Source organism: Callionymus lyra, chromosome 2 (genome assembly GCF_982586985.1).
Source record: "Callionymus lyra chromosome 2, fCalLyr1.hap1.1, whole genome shotgun sequence".
Classification (NCBI taxonomy): Eukaryota; Metazoa; Chordata; class Actinopteri; order Syngnathiformes; family Callionymidae; genus Callionymus; species Callionymus lyra.
Window position 1 is genome coordinate 28,860,440 of NC_141819.1, and position 19,215 is coordinate 28,879,654.

Sequence of the window (19,215 nt, forward strand, 5' to 3'; positions counted from 1 at the left end):
AAACAGCTTCACAAACTCTGAAAATATTAGAATACTAAAATTATTTTACAAGCTCATACAGTATGAGTATCTGTTCATCAAATATTTCATAATCCAAAGCTCATTTGAACACTTATGTTATCTCTGGGTCAAGGTGACGCAAAGACCCAAAAACAAACATGTCTGTGTTATACCTTGTGTTCACCTTGACCCAGAGGCAAATGCAAGGGTTAAGATCAAATAAAATAAATATAGAAGTGTATGTGTTGTGGTTGATGTGCGGCGTTGATCTTGATCTATTTGAGTGTTTATTTATGATATGGTTGGTTTGAAGAGCTACACTAAGACATCTCAAATACCAATAATATCATTTCAAATAAATTTGTAAAAGAAAAATCAAAAAAAAAATTGGTCTAATGTGGATTTGACTTTTTTTGCACATACATTCTGTGTTAATCTTTGAATCCTTTTTTCTGTTATTTCATTTTGATTTATGTTCTTAATACTTGCAATTTGTCATCCCTTGCACTCTGTTCTTTGTTTGCCCTTTGTTCAAGTTCTTGCTGTTATGACGTCTGCTGTGAACTAGAAAATCAATTTTCCGAAGGAGATCTTCAGAGGGATAAAAAAAAAAAACGTAAATCAATCAAGTATGAGTCAAAAACAAAAGTCAAGAAAGACACTGATCAATGATTACTCAAAACCATCTTTAATCATACAAAAAAGTTTGATTTTAAAATTACTTTTTCAAATTGCATTTAATCTTTTACAGCCGAGACATCAGAAGGTTTAAAACCATGTCTACCATGAAGCTAGTGTTTTAAGTTTGCGGCCATTGTTCTCTTAAAGCCCATGCTTTAACTTAAACAGTTGTATTATTTTTATTAATAACTTTCCATTCGTCATCGTGCCGTTAAACCTGCAGGTTTAACCAGGACTCTCTGATGCAGCCATGTTAATAGAATCGCACACTGTTAATGGCGGTCTGAAGTTAAGCATCTCACCTCGGAGTGGCTCACTTGCTTGTTCCCACAGGACAAGCGGCTTCATTATGAAGCACCATGCTCTCTTTTTCATCTCGCTGTGATCACCCCTGTGGGGAGTATCAACACAGCGAGCCACATCTGACGCTCTTGTCGCTGTTTAAACATTGAAATAGTGTCGCGCCACATTGTTGTGTGCCGCTGTGTGTTTTTAATCTGCTCCGCTTCATAATGCAGCTGCTTGGAAACTGTCACAAGACTCCGAGATCTCAGTGGAGAGAGATGATCAATATCTGAGGGAACGCCTCACACACACACACACACACACCTCCCTAACCCCCCACCCCTCTTCACTTGAACTCCCCGTGATTATCTTGCAAAAAGAGTGCCAGAAAATGAGCACGGAGTAATTCCACTTGCCCGGCTATGAAAACCTCATTAAAAAAAAAGTCTTGAAACAAACAAAGCTCGTCCTGTGAGGCTTCTTTTCAGATGTATTCCATAATTTCCCTGTGTTTTAATGATTTATATCAATTAATCATCCCTTTGTGGTAAACATCCTTTCTTCGCCACCTATTTCACTTTCAGGCTTGATGAGAATACCAGGAGAATGAAGCTCAAACCAAGGTGGACTGACTCTGCCTTTGCCAAAGGGAAATCAGCGTGATGCGCTGCAATCTCCATTGAGCTCCCGGAATAATTAAACAATTAAAGTCAAGGAAAAAAAAAAAAAAAAGATAATCTCAAACATCTGATGTCTTTCTAATGAAGCCGGGGGCGTCTTATAATGACTCTGTTTTGTCATGTAAAATCACTCAACCTACTGAATCTCAATTAACTTTTAAGTTTCTCTTCCACTTAAGTTGCAGCTTTTTAGCAGGGAATTAAGGAAAAGTAATGGATTGTGTCTTTTTCTATTGAATCGCTGGGCGGGAGGTCATGTGTGGCCAAAGTTGCCCATTTGTGCTACTCTTTGTTTTAAGTCGGACAAGGGAGTGTTTTTATTGTTTGACTCAAACAGTTTCCTCACCACAGTTGGCTGACAATGGATCAGGGACCTCATAATGATTGTTGATCTTCTCTTCTTTATCGTGTTTCCGTCTGTTACTACATTTAATGACTCATTATCTTGTACTTATTTGTTTCTCTTTTAATGTTGGGTCTGCAAACATGTTTCTTATAAATGGTATATACCTCACATTTTACTATATACAATGACATAAACAGGAACATAATATAAAGGGGTGTACACATTCTACCACACTTTAAAACACCAGATAATATTATATTTTTTCTATTTTTAGCATGTTTTTAATGCAGATCCTAACAATATGTTACTGTTGACACAATGGCGATCATAGAGAGGACATCAGGACATCAATGGCAAGGTTTCCGTTACACTCTTTTTTTGCGATATTTTGTTTTTTGTACTGTATAAAAGAGCCACAGATTACAACTTCTTTCTGCTTTTACACCACATCAAGACCACTCAGCTCCACCATGAAAGTTTGTTTGTGGCATTCCACTATAATCACATCAGACTCCATGTTTAGCCTCTTGTTGAAGTGTAATTGTGCAAAAAAAGTTTTCCATTGCATATTTGTATGATATTTCAATATCAACACTTTTTTTTAATTGGGTCATCAGATTCACCTATATATTTGTGCTTTTTAGAATTCTCAGAATTCCAAATCCTGCAAAGAAAATGAGTCTTTTTTAATATTGTTACATTCACAAATATGAATAAGAAAAGTGCTGGACTTCTGTGTCAATTTGTTCATGCAGACCAGGGATGTCCAAACCTACTTTTTTTCCAAGAGGGACTCTAATGGCATTAAAATAGTCACTGAAACAATACTTATAGAAATAATACTAGTTATCTCATTTAGATAATCCAAGAAATACAACAACTGAGTCTAGTTCAACACAAAATGTTTAACTTTTAAATAATATTTCAGTATTTAGGAATTAACACTTGGAAGTTTCACTTTGGACTGTTTTCATTGGACACAAAAAGCTTGTGTGACCTTTTGTAAGTTTTATTCTTAAAACATTGTGTATTTTACATTCTCTGGTTGAAAAACACAATTTTATAATGTGGAAGGCAGATCTCATTACATCTACTCAAGGTTCACAAATAGCCCCTTTGGACATGTCTGATCTAGACACTTGCATGTCGGCTATAATGAGGGACTTTTTTTTAGCAACGTGTAAAACATAATAAAAGCAAATCATAAAGAGTTGTTTTTTTACTTATTGTCACTAGTTTACAAGATTGTTTTTATGTATATGACCTGACAAGTCCAGATTCACAGGCCATTTATAGTCCAGAGAGTAATAAAGAATAGTTTGTTTATTACCATCCCAACTTTCCGTTGGCCCTGGAAATAATTTCCTCACAGACTAGTACCTGTTCCCAGACCAGGGGTGTTGAGGACCACTGTGCTTAGATAAAGCAATTGGTTGTTCTTTTAATGGACTTTTTGGAATATGTACAGGTATGTTGTTGAAAGTACATTATTCTGTCATGACTCAATTAGTATATGGAATCTATCAGAGTCTGGTTCAGGAGTCCATTACTCCTCTCTAACCTTTGAAGAGTCTGTGGCACAGGTGACCGGACTAAACCCACCAGAGCACAGTCAGTAGAAAAGCTCAGTAAAGACGACCCAGCAACCCCCAGGTTTCAATCTCAGACGGTCTGTATATCACTGGTAAACTGTATGAGGCACGTAGTGTGGTAAAAGAACAAATCCGCCTCAATAGTTTATGAAACCAACGACCTGAGACTGACGACTGCTGTAATAATAAACCCGCAGCTCGGGCGGCTGCAGTTCCTCCCGGCGACAGACGATGGCGCCACTACGCAGACTTTGAACTCCCCTCAATGCCCCCGAGGTTGGAGTCATCCTCGGTTAAAGCAGTTATTGAATGTCAACTAATTAAACTCAGACGGGAGGCAACTGCAGCTGCCACTGTGTGTGGCTCGGCCGCTGCCAGGAAAAGAAACGAGGAACGAGAAAAATAAAAAAAATCGAAACAGTTATATAGTGAGAATCTATTTTAATTTTTTTACATAGTGACAGATAATAAAAAAAAAAGAAGTGTTTATTCCCTTCCTTCTGGAGTTTGGATCAAAGAATATTTATAAATAAAACGTTTTCGACGGGAATGTATCGCTTTCCATCCACGCGCGTGCTCGAGGGCAATGCTCGCATGCGATTGGCTGGATTTGTTATCCCTCTCAATTGGTCTTGGCTGTGATTGGCCGCGGCGGGCCTGACGTCACACTCACCTCCCCTCCCCTCCCTGTACTGGAGGCGTCTTCATGTCAGCGACACATGTAGACACGGAGACACCGAGACCACCAGCACCAGCACCAGCACTAGAAGCAGCCGCGGAAACTCTCTCCCCGTTCTTCTCCTCTCCTGCTCCCCGGTGGTTGGGAAGGAAACTCCAGCGGGCGTAAGACCTGCTCCGTAAAAAAAAAACCTTCGCTATGGACTTGGCGCGTCGCGACGTCGAACTAGTTGGGAGGCAGTAGAAGCAGAACCCATCCGGTGGAAATACTATCTGAAAACTCCATTTGCGCCGCGACTTTTTCTTCTACTTTTTTTTCAACAGCCACTTTTTTTTTCTTCTCTCTCCCCGGACTGACTCCCCCTTTTTTTCCAGCAAAAACGAGGTGTGTTTCCGCATGAACTTGACGCTTAAAAAAAACCTTGTTATGCTCTTGAATTGTGTACTTTTTTCCAGCTAATTGTTTAGTAAAAAAAAAGCAGCTGCCATCTCCCACATGTCACCCTTTTTCCTCCCTCCTTCCTCCCTCCTCCTCTCTGTGTAATTACTTGAGCCCATTTAAGTTAAAAGCTCCATAACCCTTCCCGATGAAAACCCCTCCGTCTCCCCGGATGAAACTTGACGAGAGTCGGGTGTTGTTTATCCAAAGGGAGTCACTTTAAGATTGAATCAGAGTCCTGGTGTGTGGGGTGTGTGTGTCCCCCCTTCAGAGCCGTCGCTAATGGGCTTTACTTGAACGCTCCTCTTCCCCTCCTCCAACCCCTCTAATGAGCCTACCTGCCTCTCAAAGTCCTGCTCTATCCCCTGGTCCACATTGGGAAAGAATAACGGATTTGGCCAGGGGCCACTTTTTTTTTTCTTCCCAAGTTCCCAATGCTTAAAACATGTTATTGAGTGGTGATCATGGATAAACTAAGTCCAGTAAGTGACTTGTGTGGCCCCAAGAATGCGTCTAGATTGGCCCCTTAATGAGAAAGGCCCCTCGCGGAACATGAAGTCCACTTTTTTTTTCGACCCATTGTCATACTTTTAAAAAAGTAGTTTTAACTCAAAAAGTTTTCCTGTCTTCATCTAGGGATCATGGTGAACCCTGGAGGAAACAGCCAGCCGCCGCCGGTGGGCACGGGGTCGCTCTCCTGGAAGAGGTGCGCCGGCTGCGGGGGCAAGATCGCCGACCGCTTCCTGCTTTACACCATGGACAGCTACTGGCACAGTCGGTGCCTCAAGTGCTCCTGCTGCCAGGCCCAGCTGGGGGAGATCGGGACGTCGTGCTACACGAAAAGCGGCATGATCCTTTGTAGAAATGACTATATAAGGTGAGACAGAAATCCGTGTCGGAAGGGGGTGTGGAGGGTGGAGGGGGGTAATTTGATGATGATGATGTCTGGAACAGATGACTTACGGAAGGGGGTCAAATGGTGAGCAGCGGGTCGTATATCTTATTAACATTAAAGGTGTTGGTTCAAGTCTCCTAGTCAACCCGGAGCGAGGTCAAACATCCTGGTATGTGTGCAGAAACAACAGTTGGACCAGTTCACCCAGAGGACACCAGGTCTTCGCCGGGGAGTCAAGTGGGTGGCGCGTTATTAGATTTTTAAAGACGTTTAATTCAACACGCCCATCGAAAAAAGGGTTCATTTAGCAAAGAGCAGCCCTTTTTAAATATTCTAGTAGGTGTGTCGGACACCCCAACAACTTATTGATGACATCCTCATCCTGCTAATGCAGGTTTCGGGGGGGGTCACGTGACCAACCCCGGGGAGTTTCAAGCACTTTCCAGAACTTTACTCTTAGTTTAAGTGAAATCTCAGCTCACACCTCAGGAAAAGGGTGGGAGTCAAAAGGGGGTACTTCAGTGTTAATGGGAGCGTAACGTAATTAAAAATTGTTAAAGGGGAGGAGGGAGAGTGGGGTGAGGTGGGGGGGGGTACACCTTTCCACTTGTACTGAGAGCAGCTTGCATATTATGGAACCGGGGGGAGATCTCTGTTGAGATAAAGATTAGAGCGGGTGGAAGGGAAGAAAAAAAAAAACATCTGACAGTGAGTCCACACAATTAAATGCTTTAATTATAGTCCCCCTCCATTTCCTTTAGTCCTGATAGGTTTTATCTAATGAGATCTGGTCCCCGGCTTGTATCCGCTCCCGATGACGTGTCCGAAATGAATGAGAGGCACACTGCAAACAAAACATTTAATTAACCAAATTGGCTTTTGAGAGGGAGCAACAGAGAAAGACGGATAGAGAAAAGGGATTATTGGGACGGCCATTTGCTAGGGTTTTTTTTTTTTTTTTTGCCCCGTCTTTCTTTTCTCATCTCGCTTTCATCTTAAAGGGACAGTCTCATTTCGGTAATAGATTGCAAAACTGTCGACATAACATACATTTCAAGCCGGAGCTTGTATTAATACGGCCCGGTGAGGAGGGGAGGGCGGGGATCCTCATCTGATTGATCAGGACGACTGAGTCGGAACGCATCACATCATGCCTATAATGGGATTTGGGCTCAGTTCGGGACGATATCCATCTCCCATCAATCACATTGGAATAGTCCCAAAGCCACAAACGGCTCCAGACAAGAACCAGCTCTGCATCCTGCAAACACTGTGACGCCAAACTTGAGCTGTCTGGACACTCAAGTCTGATGTTTTCTTTTTTTCAAACTCTTTCCAGTCACTTTGTGTCGCTTATTGAATTCCCTCTTTTATAGCCGCTCTTCATATTTATATTCATATTAAAACGGAGAACAATTTTACTTCAGCTGCCTTCTTAAGTTCAGCCCGTGAGAGCTGCAATTTCACGGGTGATATAACTTTTACGTTGAAACTATTTTCATTCCAAAACAAGGGTGTTCAAGAACATTTGTCCTCGTGTTTGTTTTGTCTGGTGTATCGTGACATCCTCGACAATCATGCCATCATTATCTCCGCCTCTTTAATGAGGCTCAACTGGTGAATTCTCGTATGAAACGACCTGCATAAGAAGTCCATCGTTTTCCGAAAGGCATCCCAGGACTTACGCTAATGCACCCCATTGTCATTGTTTAAGTAATTCCGCAGCGCTACTGATGGCTAACACGACAACTATAATCTCATTACTTGTCTGTCCACAATTCCGATGACACAGCCCTCATCTATGATGCATGAGTGGCTGCCGGGGGATTCTCAATTAGGGGGGTTCATGTAAGGCTGACCCTGTGTGAAGCGTTTCCCTGTTTGTTTCTGCTTGTGTCTTGTCGTGCTTTTACATCACTTGTGAATATGAGAGATACGTTTAAAGAGACATTCTTAAACAGATTCTGATTGGCCAGGTTGTGTTTTTAGAGTTCAAACTTTGTCACATCGACCTCTAAGCTCATCTTGAACCTGGGGTTACTGAAGTCTGGATCCCAGTCACGTTAATAGAAAAAAAAAAACCTAATGAAATCACCTCCGCATGTGAAGAAGGCTTAATAGCAAAGTTCCATTTACTGCGGATCATGTTGTTTTAAGCTGAGGCTGATATTATTTCTGTGGGCTGCTAGTGGGGGTGGGTGGGTCGGGGGGGAATTAATTTACTTGTGGCTCCTGGATTCGTGGAGAATGCCGTCCCCCTTAATTGAATAAGCCGAGGTAATTAAATGGCACTTTTCCAACAGGACGTGCGAGGTAAACCTAATAGTTTGTTATTTAATATCACTTTGAAGTGCGCCCACTCAAGCACTCTTGACAGCGGCGGAGAACGTGAACTATTAGGCCGGGACGAACCCCGGGATCTCGGAAATTAATTTAATCGCGGGCGCAATTTAGGGGAAACGTTTATCTTGATTTGTCATAACGGAATTAATTCAAGGCCTTCAATTCACTTGGGGGGCCAGCTCTGTTACTCAGAATTAAGCAAGTGTAATTTGGTTGATGCCCTCCCCCCCCCACCCCCCCAATGCCACCTTCAGACCACACCGATCCCTCCCCTCCTATCCAAAACACATGCATGGATCCATGTGCCCTCCCTCATCCCCACAAGCTTCCCTCCACCCCCGCCCTCCACTCCCCTCTAATGCAGCTCTCGCCATTATGCAAAGCCCCGCTTCAGTTTCAATATGGCCTAGTGCTTTTAAGGTGCTTTGGCTGCTGATGTAGAGAGGCATTTTTAATGGAGTGCGTTGCAGAAATCATTGTTGTGGGGTAATTTTACCCCCGTCAAAGGCGCGAGCACATCCCCGGCCTATATTTCACCTGGCAGTCAGGGCTGAAATCCAATAGGGGCTGCCTATGTAGACAACAGACAGCCCCCCAAATGTGTTGATTTAATTCAGCTTGTTTTGCCGTCGCTAGCATGGCGAAGGCGTTGAGATGAAGCCATTCTCCAGTGTCTTTAATGCTCGTAGTGTTTCAGGGGGTGGGTGGGGGGGAAGAAAAAAAAAAAAAGCTGAAACAGATGTGTCATTGCAATTAAAGAGTCCCTTGGCCTTAATTATGCTGACCCGGGGTGTCGGCTTCACCCTGGCGCTGTAGTTCACTGGCAGAAGAGGCCATTAGAGCCCAAGTTCAAACCAATATAGTAACTTAATTGAGCACCTAAAGGCTTAGGGCCCTTAAATCAAACACTATCAAGAGCTATCCTCTGGTAAAATAATTAGCCTGCTTCCAATCCCACGTCGTGGCATTAAAAGAAAAAAGGGCTGCCTTTGTTTCCAAACACATAGACCGGGGGAGAGGGAGAACTCCTGTGGGAGCGAGTGTAACATAAAGAATACATTCAGGACCTAAAGTTTTAAGTCGTTGCAGGTGAACGGGACTCCGCTCGCGGGTCCTAAAGCGATGCCTAAATGTTGATTTGGACATGTTTGTTGCAGTGAAAGCCCAGAATTGGCAGGGTTGTGGCTGCAGTCTCCAGTTAATTAGTTTCTGAAATTGAGTTTTGACGGAGGCTTTCCGAACGATGCCAAGACAAAATTTGCTTCTGCTGAGGCTGTCTCATCGAGAGCTCTCGCTGCGTCCCTTCTGCAAAGAGCTCCCGCCTGTTAGTCAATTCGTCTAACAACTGCTGGGTGCAATATTTCTGCAAATGTAAAGCTGCAGACAGACATGTAGATACTGTGGTGTCCTTATAGATGATCTTTGATTAGGTTCACACCACGGAAATGTAACGTCTAGACATGCTGTCTAAAATAATGTATTTAATGTCAGAAGAGATATGTTCTTTTTTCTAATCGTTCTTAACAACAACAACATGGATACCTTTGTTAAATACTTGTTTTCAAGTATAGATATATCTGGTCACTCTTAACTATGATAAACATCTTGAAAAAACAATCTGTTATACTGTTGTTACTCCATCCAAATGTATTGTTATGTTTAAATATTTGGAAAACATATAAATGCTTTAGTATAAAGATGTAGTACTTTTCCAGTTGAACAAAAAACAACAAAAAAATAACAAAGACTGTTACTCTACTAATATAATGTGCAATTTCAGGTGTGCTTTGAGCTGTTGATGTTTAAAATTCACACATTTATCTGTAAACAAAGTTTTACATTAATTGTCTAATTCTCCTTTTAAATCTCACATATAAAACATTGTCGCTCGAGTGGATAAGAACTTTTTTTTTGTTTCACACAAAAGCTGTAAACGGTAAACAAACTATTTTAATGTCCTTGAATTCACTTTAACACGCATCTCTTTTCCAAAGCAGAACACTAAAAACAATGTTTTATATTGTTTAGTTGAACATCCAAGTATTGTCAAAAAACTATTCATTAACTTTCTATAGTATAGATGTTATGTTTGTGTTTTAACCATGTCGTGTAGATCATAAATACAGCTGTTTAACGTCATGCTGTCAAAGTTGGATATAAAAGCTGTATTTAAATTTTTTTTCTCCAATATTTCTTTTTCAGCTTCCAACTGTGCAGGTGTAAAACAACATGTCCTCACAAAACACACAGGAAAAATAGTATTCTCATTGCTTTTTGTTTTTTTAAAGCTATTATTTACTTGCTATTATTACTATTTACTTTAGTCTTTTGACTTTGATAGAATTAATTTCTTTCACATTTATATAATGATAACATTTAATTCCTATTCCATCATATTCCATTTAATGTCAATTTCTTGTCCCATAAAATGAGAAAATCAACCACTACTACTAAACGCCTTCTCCTTAAAAGTCGTGTTGATCTCAAGAAAAAGCAATAACACCGAATTTTCCAGCAAATACAATATATGGCGTAAAGAGTGAAGCGTTTTAACATGACTCTGTGATTAGCTTAAACCTTTGACGCCAGATTCTTCTCCTGACGTCCTTGTTTCTTGTTAATTCAGCCCAAACAACTTTATCTGATCCATTCACTGCAGAGCTGCCCACTCGCTCCCACCCCACCTCGCCGTCCCTTTCTTTTCCCGTCCTTCGCTCCCCTTCTCTCCGAAGCATGTCAGATGCCGTGGTCTTATTTGATTGCTTAGGAAAAGTGCAGTGATAGAGCAAACACCCGGTGAGATATGATGACAAATGGGTCCAGATCCCAGTAAATTACTTTCTGCTCAAATCGAAATTTCATTCAGTTTGCTGCTCACCGAGATGAAGTAATCTAAATTGTGGACTCAGAAGGAAGATAGAAAGGAAGCTGGAGCAAGCATTTCATTATCAAGAGGGGAGAGGGAGAAGGTTAGGGACGAAAGAGATGAGCAGAAGCAAATCTAAAGTGTTGACACCATGATTGAAAAGGTTAACCCATGCACATTATATATCAACCCGTGTAGCTGCGGCTTTCTAATGGAAACACGGCAGTGACGGAGCGTCCGCACCACTCCTAATGGCAAAAGCACTATGTCTTTCCTTGGATGTACAATCAAATCCGCTTAGCTTCTGATTGCTTGTGTTGCAGGTTATTATTGGGTTGCCAAAAAAAATGGCTCCAAAAGTAATATGCCATTTCAGGCGCTCGCGGAGAGAGCAGCGGGATTTGATTTGTCGTAATGATTTCTGTGGAGGAGTTTTGTTGATGTAAAATAGTGAGCTTGTCAACTCTGTGCTGGATACAGATCACTCGCTTACTCTTCGACTTAATGTCGCCAAATCTATGCTGATGCTTGCACTTCCCGTGTAACCCCCACTTTTTTTTCCCCCTCTCATCCACACAGATTATTTGGAAACAGTGGAGCCTGCAGTGCTTGTGGTCAGTCCATCCCAGCCAGTGAACTGGTCATGAGGGCGCAGGGGAACGTCTACCATCTTAAGGTGAATCTTCTTTTTACCAATGTTGTTTTTCTTAAGGTTGGTTACAAACTTCAAGATTCAGTTTGGACTTTTCATGCATATATTTATTATAAATAATATTTACACAGGAAACAATCATTGTCACCCAATTATCAACTTTTCTGTGTACAACTTAACCAGATAAAATGTTTTGGAAGGAGATTTAATATGACAGATTAGCAGCACTTGGAGCAAAATCTCACTTTTTCTGGTGGTGAATAATGATGTTCTGATGAAGCTTCATGAAGCAGTGTCATTATTTTCAGAGCCCACTAGATGACAGCCACTGTTCTAATGATGCATAACATCATTTTTAACTAATAGCGCCACTTACTGACCTAAACAACATGACACTGCTTCATCAGTCCATCTCTATGGTGATACATGGTGTGGTTTTAGCAATCCATTTAATTTAATCTCTAATTCAATTGGCTTGAAGGTCAGTGGGCCCCCACTCTTGCACTGGATCTTGTTTATTGATCACTTTTTTTTACTGTTTATGTGTTGATTTATGTGTTTTTTAAAGGGATCTACAAATGATATACATAGTAAGATATTTTACCATTGTTTATCTTATTTTATCTTATTTTTATTTTTTTTATTCTGATTCATTAGTATAAAATTAAGTATTATTATTTTATAATTTTAAACTTTAGTATATAAGTTGTGCTTCCTTTGGAAATGGGAATGTAACTGTTGTCACTTTTGAGGTCAAGTGGAGACATTTAACTGTCACTAAAAAATGAATGTATTTTCTTAAAGAGATGCACTGTGAGCTTTACACAATAACATGTAAAGATGACAAACCCTTCTTGATGCACACAACCATTAATAGCAGGAAGTTCAGGATGTTACAACTAAGACCTTGTCGGTAAATTAATGCAACAAATGTACCAGGTATGGTGTCCAAATCCAAAAGTTAACAGTCTGCAGTCCTGGCCCAGCCATTGGTTCTGAACTCGGTACACAACGGTTCCCTCCCTGAAAACGATATGAAAATGTCAAATTAAATAGTTAGACGATTAAAAGTTCCAATTCTAGAATGTAACTTGAGTAGTTTTATAAAACTTTATAAACCTACCGACGACAGGTGCAGCTCTCTGTTGGTTTGTAAACCTGGTGCTGATCAAATTATAACTCCCCCCTCGTCCCCTCTCTCTTCAGTGTTTCACATGTTCCACCTGCCGGAACCGGCTCGTCCCAGGGGACCGCTTCCACTACATCAACGGCAGCCTGTTCTGTGAACACGACAGACCCACAGCACTCATCAATGGCCATTTGAGTTCCCTGCAGACGAACCCACTACTGCCCGATCAGAAGGTAAACCCCCTGCTCCTCTCCCTTCTATTTTAGGGGCTGCTGAAACATGGCAGAGGTGGTCTGCGGTCTCGCTCCCAAAATATAAAAAAGGTGCGGCTGATGAGTTGAAAGTAAGGGACAGTTAGCAGGGGCTTGTCATCCATCAGCCGCGGCCATTAGCGGGGAAAGAAAAACAGCTGTAATTTCCACGCCAACATCTTTCACTCTCTTTATATTGATGTGGTTGATTCAACTCCACTGGAAGGCATGCAACAGATATTAAATCCTACAGAGCAGAGATGAATTTCACTCTGCGACAGCCAATGGATTTTTCCATCATTCTAGCGGCAGGAGAGGTCGAGTGAAAATCTGTGTGAATTGTCGACACGAGTGAAGCGGACGCTGTTCTTGTTGCTGCCACATAGAGACTCAAGAGTTCAAGTGTTTAAAACTGTGACCAAAGACTACATTCAACACAATTGCTTCTTGCTAGGAGCTCAATGCTCAAACAATCTGAGCTTAAATGATTCAACAGTTAGAAATTAGGGTTTTTAAAGTCATTATTTATGTAGTTTGATTTGAATTGATGTGCTTGAACGAAGTTACTATTCAGAGTGTAGAAAAATATATATATATATATATATTTGAGATGATATAAAGTTGACTAGTTTTGTGTTTCAAGTTAATCTGGTATGTATTTTACATCAGCGATCACCATAATATAATTGAATACTAATGCTACAATAGCTATAGCTTCTCAAATTCCTAGTAGAAAAACCTGTTGGAACAGACTTTGGCCAATTGCTGTCTGGGGGCAACAAGTGACCCTCGACTGATTCACTTATGATGCCCTTAAAATGTTTGTACTAAATATTTTTTATTTATTACTAGTTCTTCTCTTAATATAACTTGGCGATTAAGTATTAAGTAAAATGAAACGATAAATCATATTTTACTTAAGTTTGGTCTTTTTATATTTTACAAGTCAACGTTTAGAAGTGTTCATTTCATGTTTAGCTACCTTTTCTTGTCTTATTTTTCTACTTTGCTTTTCCCCTGAAAACTTTACAATTTTAAAATGTGTCGGCTGCGTTTCAAGGCTCTCACATACTTACAGAACTTGTATAACATTGAGGTAAATAAAGATTTCGTGCACGAGTCTCATGACAGATTAGAGCAGGTACATACTCTCTGAACTAATAAACAAGTTAAAACTGATATTCTAAATCAGTTGGAATCTATGGCACACTTCTCAGGATTAATATATTTAATCTAATTAATTAATTTAATTATCTTTGTTACTTGATGGTTTCAGCCATATGACGTTGATGATGTTTAGTTCCAATGATTAAGTTGAGCTGGTGGACGAACATATACTCTCATTTTTATTGCTTATTATCTTTGTCAAGTCAGTGATCTTGGTTTTCTTTTTTATTAATAACTGCCTCATGTCGAATGGTATTACCAACATCCCCGAAAATAGCCTTCAAGTGCTCCATCAACAAGTGCTGGATCACTGGAACAAAGCTGTTCCTCGAAAGGCATCCATGGCCTGAGGTGGGAGACAGACAGGCAGACGGCGGCAGCTTGTATATCATAGAAGCTGTCGTCATGGCTTCCTCTGATTTGATCTCCATGCCTCCAGTGAAAGCAAAACAGAAGGCCTAATCATATACGAGGGATAACTTCATTCTTCAGGATAGCTTCATTCTGCCCGTAGGAGATGTAATCATTTCTGCCTCACAACAAGAGCTTTATTGATACCTCGTCTGCTCGCAGAGCACAGAGAGATATGGGGGCTGTTTGGAGTGTGTCAGAGTCTGACTGAAAGAGGAATTATATTGTTGAGAGCATGCATTTCACCTTGAGTGGTTTTGTGAGAAGAGGAGAACTCCATTAAGCCCCCCCTCGGCCCTCCACTACACTCCTCCCTCCCTCCACGTCACGGGCCTTTTAAGGGTTTGTCACTTTAACAAATCAGCTCTTAGGGCTCTAAGAGCTCTTCACATTCAAATTGAAAGCCATTGCATTATCTAGCTTAATTTTAAAAGTCTGTTAAAGCCCCCGCCGCATTTCAGCCCGCGTCCCTGGTAGCGCGGCTGGTGCAGTAAATATGAGGCCTCATTGTTTATTTATGCGCTAACATCAATTGTAGTGAAAACTGCTGAATTATTGATGCTAAAATGCAATCTGAATATTGGCCGCAGTGCTTTAATTATAGCAGAGAGAGAATTATTAAATAAACAGACACATCTGTGAGTGGGGAGGAAAGTCAGGGGATGTTTTTGTTATCTTGCCCACAGAGTGAATGGGAATTGTTTTACTGCTGGAGCACTTCATCACACCAGGATTGTGTTGCTTTTATCAAAGCAGGCTGGAGCTGGAGACGCATTATTTTATTTAAACTTGAATTAACCAGTAGGCGCGGCGCTCCGGCGGATGTGTTTGCGAAAACTTTTTCTTGGTGGTAGTTTACGACCGGTCCCGAGTGTGACCTGGCACATGCGGACACGCACATACTGGTGTTGAAGGGGGGAGTCGAGGTTGAAGCTCCATAGTTGGTAATGTGAGATAAAGACGGTGTTTGTCAGCTGATAGAAATCTCGTAGTCTACTGTTAGCTTTCATTTGCTAACCCATGCTAGCAGCACTTATTGATGGATTTTGCTACCTTTTTTATCCAGTTTCTCCGGTGTAATAACCATATCAGTACGCCCTACTATTTCGGTCCGGGTACCTTCTACGTGATGATGTCATGCGCTGTAAATACAAACTATTTTTTATATGAGTGAATAGTACACTTTGTACCACGCAATTTATATCAACAAAAAAGACACTTCCGGTGTCAATCGGATCGTTTTCCAAGCATCCAACCGTCGGACACTTCCTGGTCTGATGACACGTGTGACTTTCACCCGAAATGTAATGTTAAGGCGACACCATCTATTGGTCGAGATGCTTTGACCTAAAGTCATTCACTTGTAACTGAACAATGCATTACAAACCTTCTAGCTTTTGGATTCTAAAAGAAACATTCAGTTGTGTTGGTGTCATAGTCACATGTGTCTTTTTGTTAATATTTTTATTAAATGTGTCTTTAAATCATCCAGATAAAGTATATTTCCCTCATTAAAAAGTGTAAAAAAAAATAAGTTGACGTTTGCACATAGGAAGTGCTCTGATCGAAATCTTGATTATTGCCTAACTAAACAGAATGCCAATGAAAATAGAAAATATAAAATGTAAAAAGGGACTTGAGTTCACAGCCTCAAATTTACCTCAAATTTAAACTGACAGAACAGTCTGTTATAGCTCAAACACAACAACAATGATCGGCATAAGCTTCTTCTTCATTGTTATACTGCAGAGCACTGCAGCGCCACATACAGGCCTGGAATGTGTACTACAACAAACTGTTATCACAGCCGTTTCATTGCCTAACCTTTATTTCTTCTCCGGGAAACTAATTTAATTTAGCTGGCTCCAAAATAGTTGTGGAAATTATTTTTGTTGCACCAATTTACAATGTTAACACAAGCCCCCGGCGAAACAAGGGAAGCCATTTGCGTAATTACGTGGTCGCACATGCACCCATAGTGAAGGCCTCGTTGGACAGCGAGTCCAGTGACTGACTCGTACATCACGGCACATTCTGAATGCGTTGTCCCTGACCTTTGTTTTAATCAAGCGCCATCTTTGTCACGACCTAATTGGTGTCGGTCACGTCGGCGGCGCCCGGACATTTGATGCTCTCTCATGAAGCTTCCTTCCCACCGTCTTCCTAATCTCTTTGTTCAGAACAGACAAATTACCTCTCTCATCCAGAGCCGCTCTGACCCAGGGGAGTGAGACCCTCCCCGTGTCACTCACTTTAATTAGCCCCCAAGTACGGGCGCGCAATTACTATTAGACCCGAGCCCTCCTTGTGATTTGAGGGATGAAGGGAAAAGTAAATCGGCCCCTCGGAATCATGGGAAATAAAAGAAAGAAAAAAAAAAAGTTGAACCCCACCAGATAATTATGCATGTTTCAGTTACAGCGGAGTGAACAACTCCTCCTGTCATGTGTGAGTGCAGATATAATTATAGCAAAGAGAACGGCTTCATGAAGGCACTTTTCACTTAATGCAAAGTAAATGGGACACCAGATGGTGTTCAAAGCCTCGCTGATCAATAAATTAAACAAGGGCCTTTCACCACAGGCGGCACGAAGTTGAGTCATCAGAGTGAAACATGGCTGGTGTTTTGAGAGCTGGTAATGATTGTTTTTCTTCTCTTGCTCAGGTGTGTTAGACGGAGAGCGAACAGGAAGCAGGATGTGTGCCTTCATTTTAGCCCTTACTCATCGTCACCTGAGGACGGCGTGGATCAGCAGCAGGCGGGCCCTTCAAGCCGCTCTCCTCCTGAGGGAATCTCGTGCCCATCTTCCCGGTAACCCCGGCGTTTTTCCTCCCGCAACACACACACACCCACAACCCGGCCTTCCACATCGGCTTTTTCCTCCCGAACACGGGCGGATTCTTGCACTTAACGCACCGAGAGTCGGGATCCCACTGACTTCCAGGACCTTGAGATGAATCGACGGAATCGGAGAGACTCGTCAGAAACAAGAAAAGATATCTTTGTGACTCCAGTGAAGAGGAAAAAAAAAAGACAAGGCTAAAGAGATTAAGACTTTTTCAAATCTCATCATTTTTGACTTTTCAGGAAAAACCAGGACTTTCCCTCTTTTACCCCTTATTTCTATTCTCCCGCAAACCTGGTGTTTCCACTTTCTATATTCTACTGTTGTCAAAGGAGAATGTGTTTTTCTTTCCTTTGGTGGTATATATAAGAAGTTGGGGGTTTTAAACGAGAAGAAAATATACAAGCTGTGGCTTTATGTGGAGTACAAATCATGAACACTCTCGGTGTATTTGTAAAACTACCATGTATGTACAGAATGCATGTAAATGTTGTCGTCCAGACGTGGCTACAGTACATCCACCCCTCCACACCAAGACCCCCCTGCCCCCCAACAACCATCCCCACATGGCAGACTGAAGAATCTAGCGTCTAGTCAGTAGGTCCTCACCGTCTTCAATCGCTGAATGAAAGAGAGATTTATTTGTGATATTTTCCGAGACATTTGCTCCAGTATGGTGTATTTAAATAATAAAAAATATTGCTGAGTTAAGAATTTATTGGATTTCTCTTTGACCTGAAACTTTTTATGTGTTTAATCCCGACGATTGCAGAAACCAATGATCTCATTGAAAAAGTAATAGATAATATTCCAATATCCATGAGATTATATTCTTCCATGTTTGTCTAATGTCAGGTTAAAAAAATAAATATCACGCATACATTTTAAAAATATGTTATAGCTTTGATTGTATAGTTAACCCTCGTGTTATCTCAGGGTCAAGGTGACCCGAAGGCGCAAAAACAAATGTCAAGGTGAACGACCTCAAACACTGCATATGTATTTCTGTAAGCCAGTAAATTGTTCACCTTGACCTAGAAGCAACGCAAAGGACACATTTTCGAGTCTTTGGGTCACCTTGACCCTGAGATAACAGAAGGGTTAACTATACAATCAAAGATATAACATGTTTTTAAAATGTATGCGCAAGGGTTAGGATTTTAAAGCAAAAACAAATATTTAATGAAAATGAAATGTCCAGAATTAACAGAGAAACCCTAAAAAAACCCACAACACAAAAATATTTTGGGGGAAAAAAATACTTCATAGTCTTTGGCCTAGTCTCCACAAAAATGTACCTTTCGTGGCCCCCTAGCCAATTGAGTTGGGGACCCTTGAGGGGTTATTGAAGAGCAGAGCTATTTATTTTAAAAGGTATTCCTACACCTTGACCATTACATCTATTGCAAATTGCTGATGAGGCAATTATCAGTCAGTCCTTCTAAACCCACCTTTTGCCTCTGTGACTATTCCACTCCATACATCACTTTAAAAAAAATTATATTAGAAGAATGCAAGCGCTACAATTCGTTATCAACTTCTTGCCTCACAATCTCATGATGAGCTTAACCCGAACTAGACGGACACGTATCCCTTCTTTCCATTCAAATGACCGTTTGATATTCATCATCCTAATACAGAACAGAAATGGAGGAAAATGTCTCTTTGAAGATTCAATTACTGCGCAGAGGGAGGGAGAGGTGTCTCTCTTTGGCAGCCACAAATTGAACGGGCTATTTGCAGAACAAATTGGTGTTTGAAGTCCTCGCAAGACCTAATAGGTCTGAAGGAGGAACCCGGTAATGGCTGATGCGCTTATCTGCGCGGTCACGGCCGCTCTGGAGGCAGCGGCTGAAACAATGTCCGGGAACTGACTTCCATCCAGAGTGTGGAAATTATCTTTTCAACGTCCTCAGCAGAAAACAAATTAAAATGGACTTTTCTGCAGTTTTGT

The 19,215-nt window shown here is 41.1% G+C and overlaps 1 protein-coding gene across 1 annotated transcript; it reads left to right on the top strand.

Annotated features, from left to right (window-relative positions):
• The first annotated feature begins 4,316 nt into the window (after positions 1 to 4,316).
• lmo4b (LIM domain only 4b) lies at positions 4,317 to 17,794 on the top strand. The gene is made up of 5 exons (XM_087784509.1): positions 4,317 to 4,647; positions 5,338 to 5,578; positions 11,385 to 11,481; positions 12,664 to 12,819; positions 17,081 to 17,794. The coding sequence occupies exons 2-5, from the start codon at positions 5,343 to 5,345 to the stop codon at positions 17,087 to 17,089; spliced, it is 498 nt and encodes a 165-aa protein (XP_087640635.1). The 5' UTR covers positions 4,317 to 4,647; positions 5,338 to 5,342; the 3' UTR covers positions 17,090 to 17,794.
• Positions 17,795 to 19,215: the final 1,421 nt, after the last annotated feature.

Excerpts from the sequence above, each read along its gene's own strand:
- lmo4b (XM_087784509.1), top strand. The coding sequence starts at position 5,343 with ATGGTGAACCCTGGAGGAAACAGCCAGCCGCCGCCGGTGGGCACGGGG. Across the intron at positions 5,579-11,384 it reads TGTAGAAATGACTATATAAG|ATTATTTGGAAACAGTGGAG; the intron begins GTGAGACAGAAA and ends TCATCCACACAG. Across the intron at positions 11,482-12,663 it reads GGAACGTCTACCATCTTAAG|TGTTTCACATGTTCCACCTG; the intron begins GTGAATCTTCTT and ends CTCTCTCTTCAG.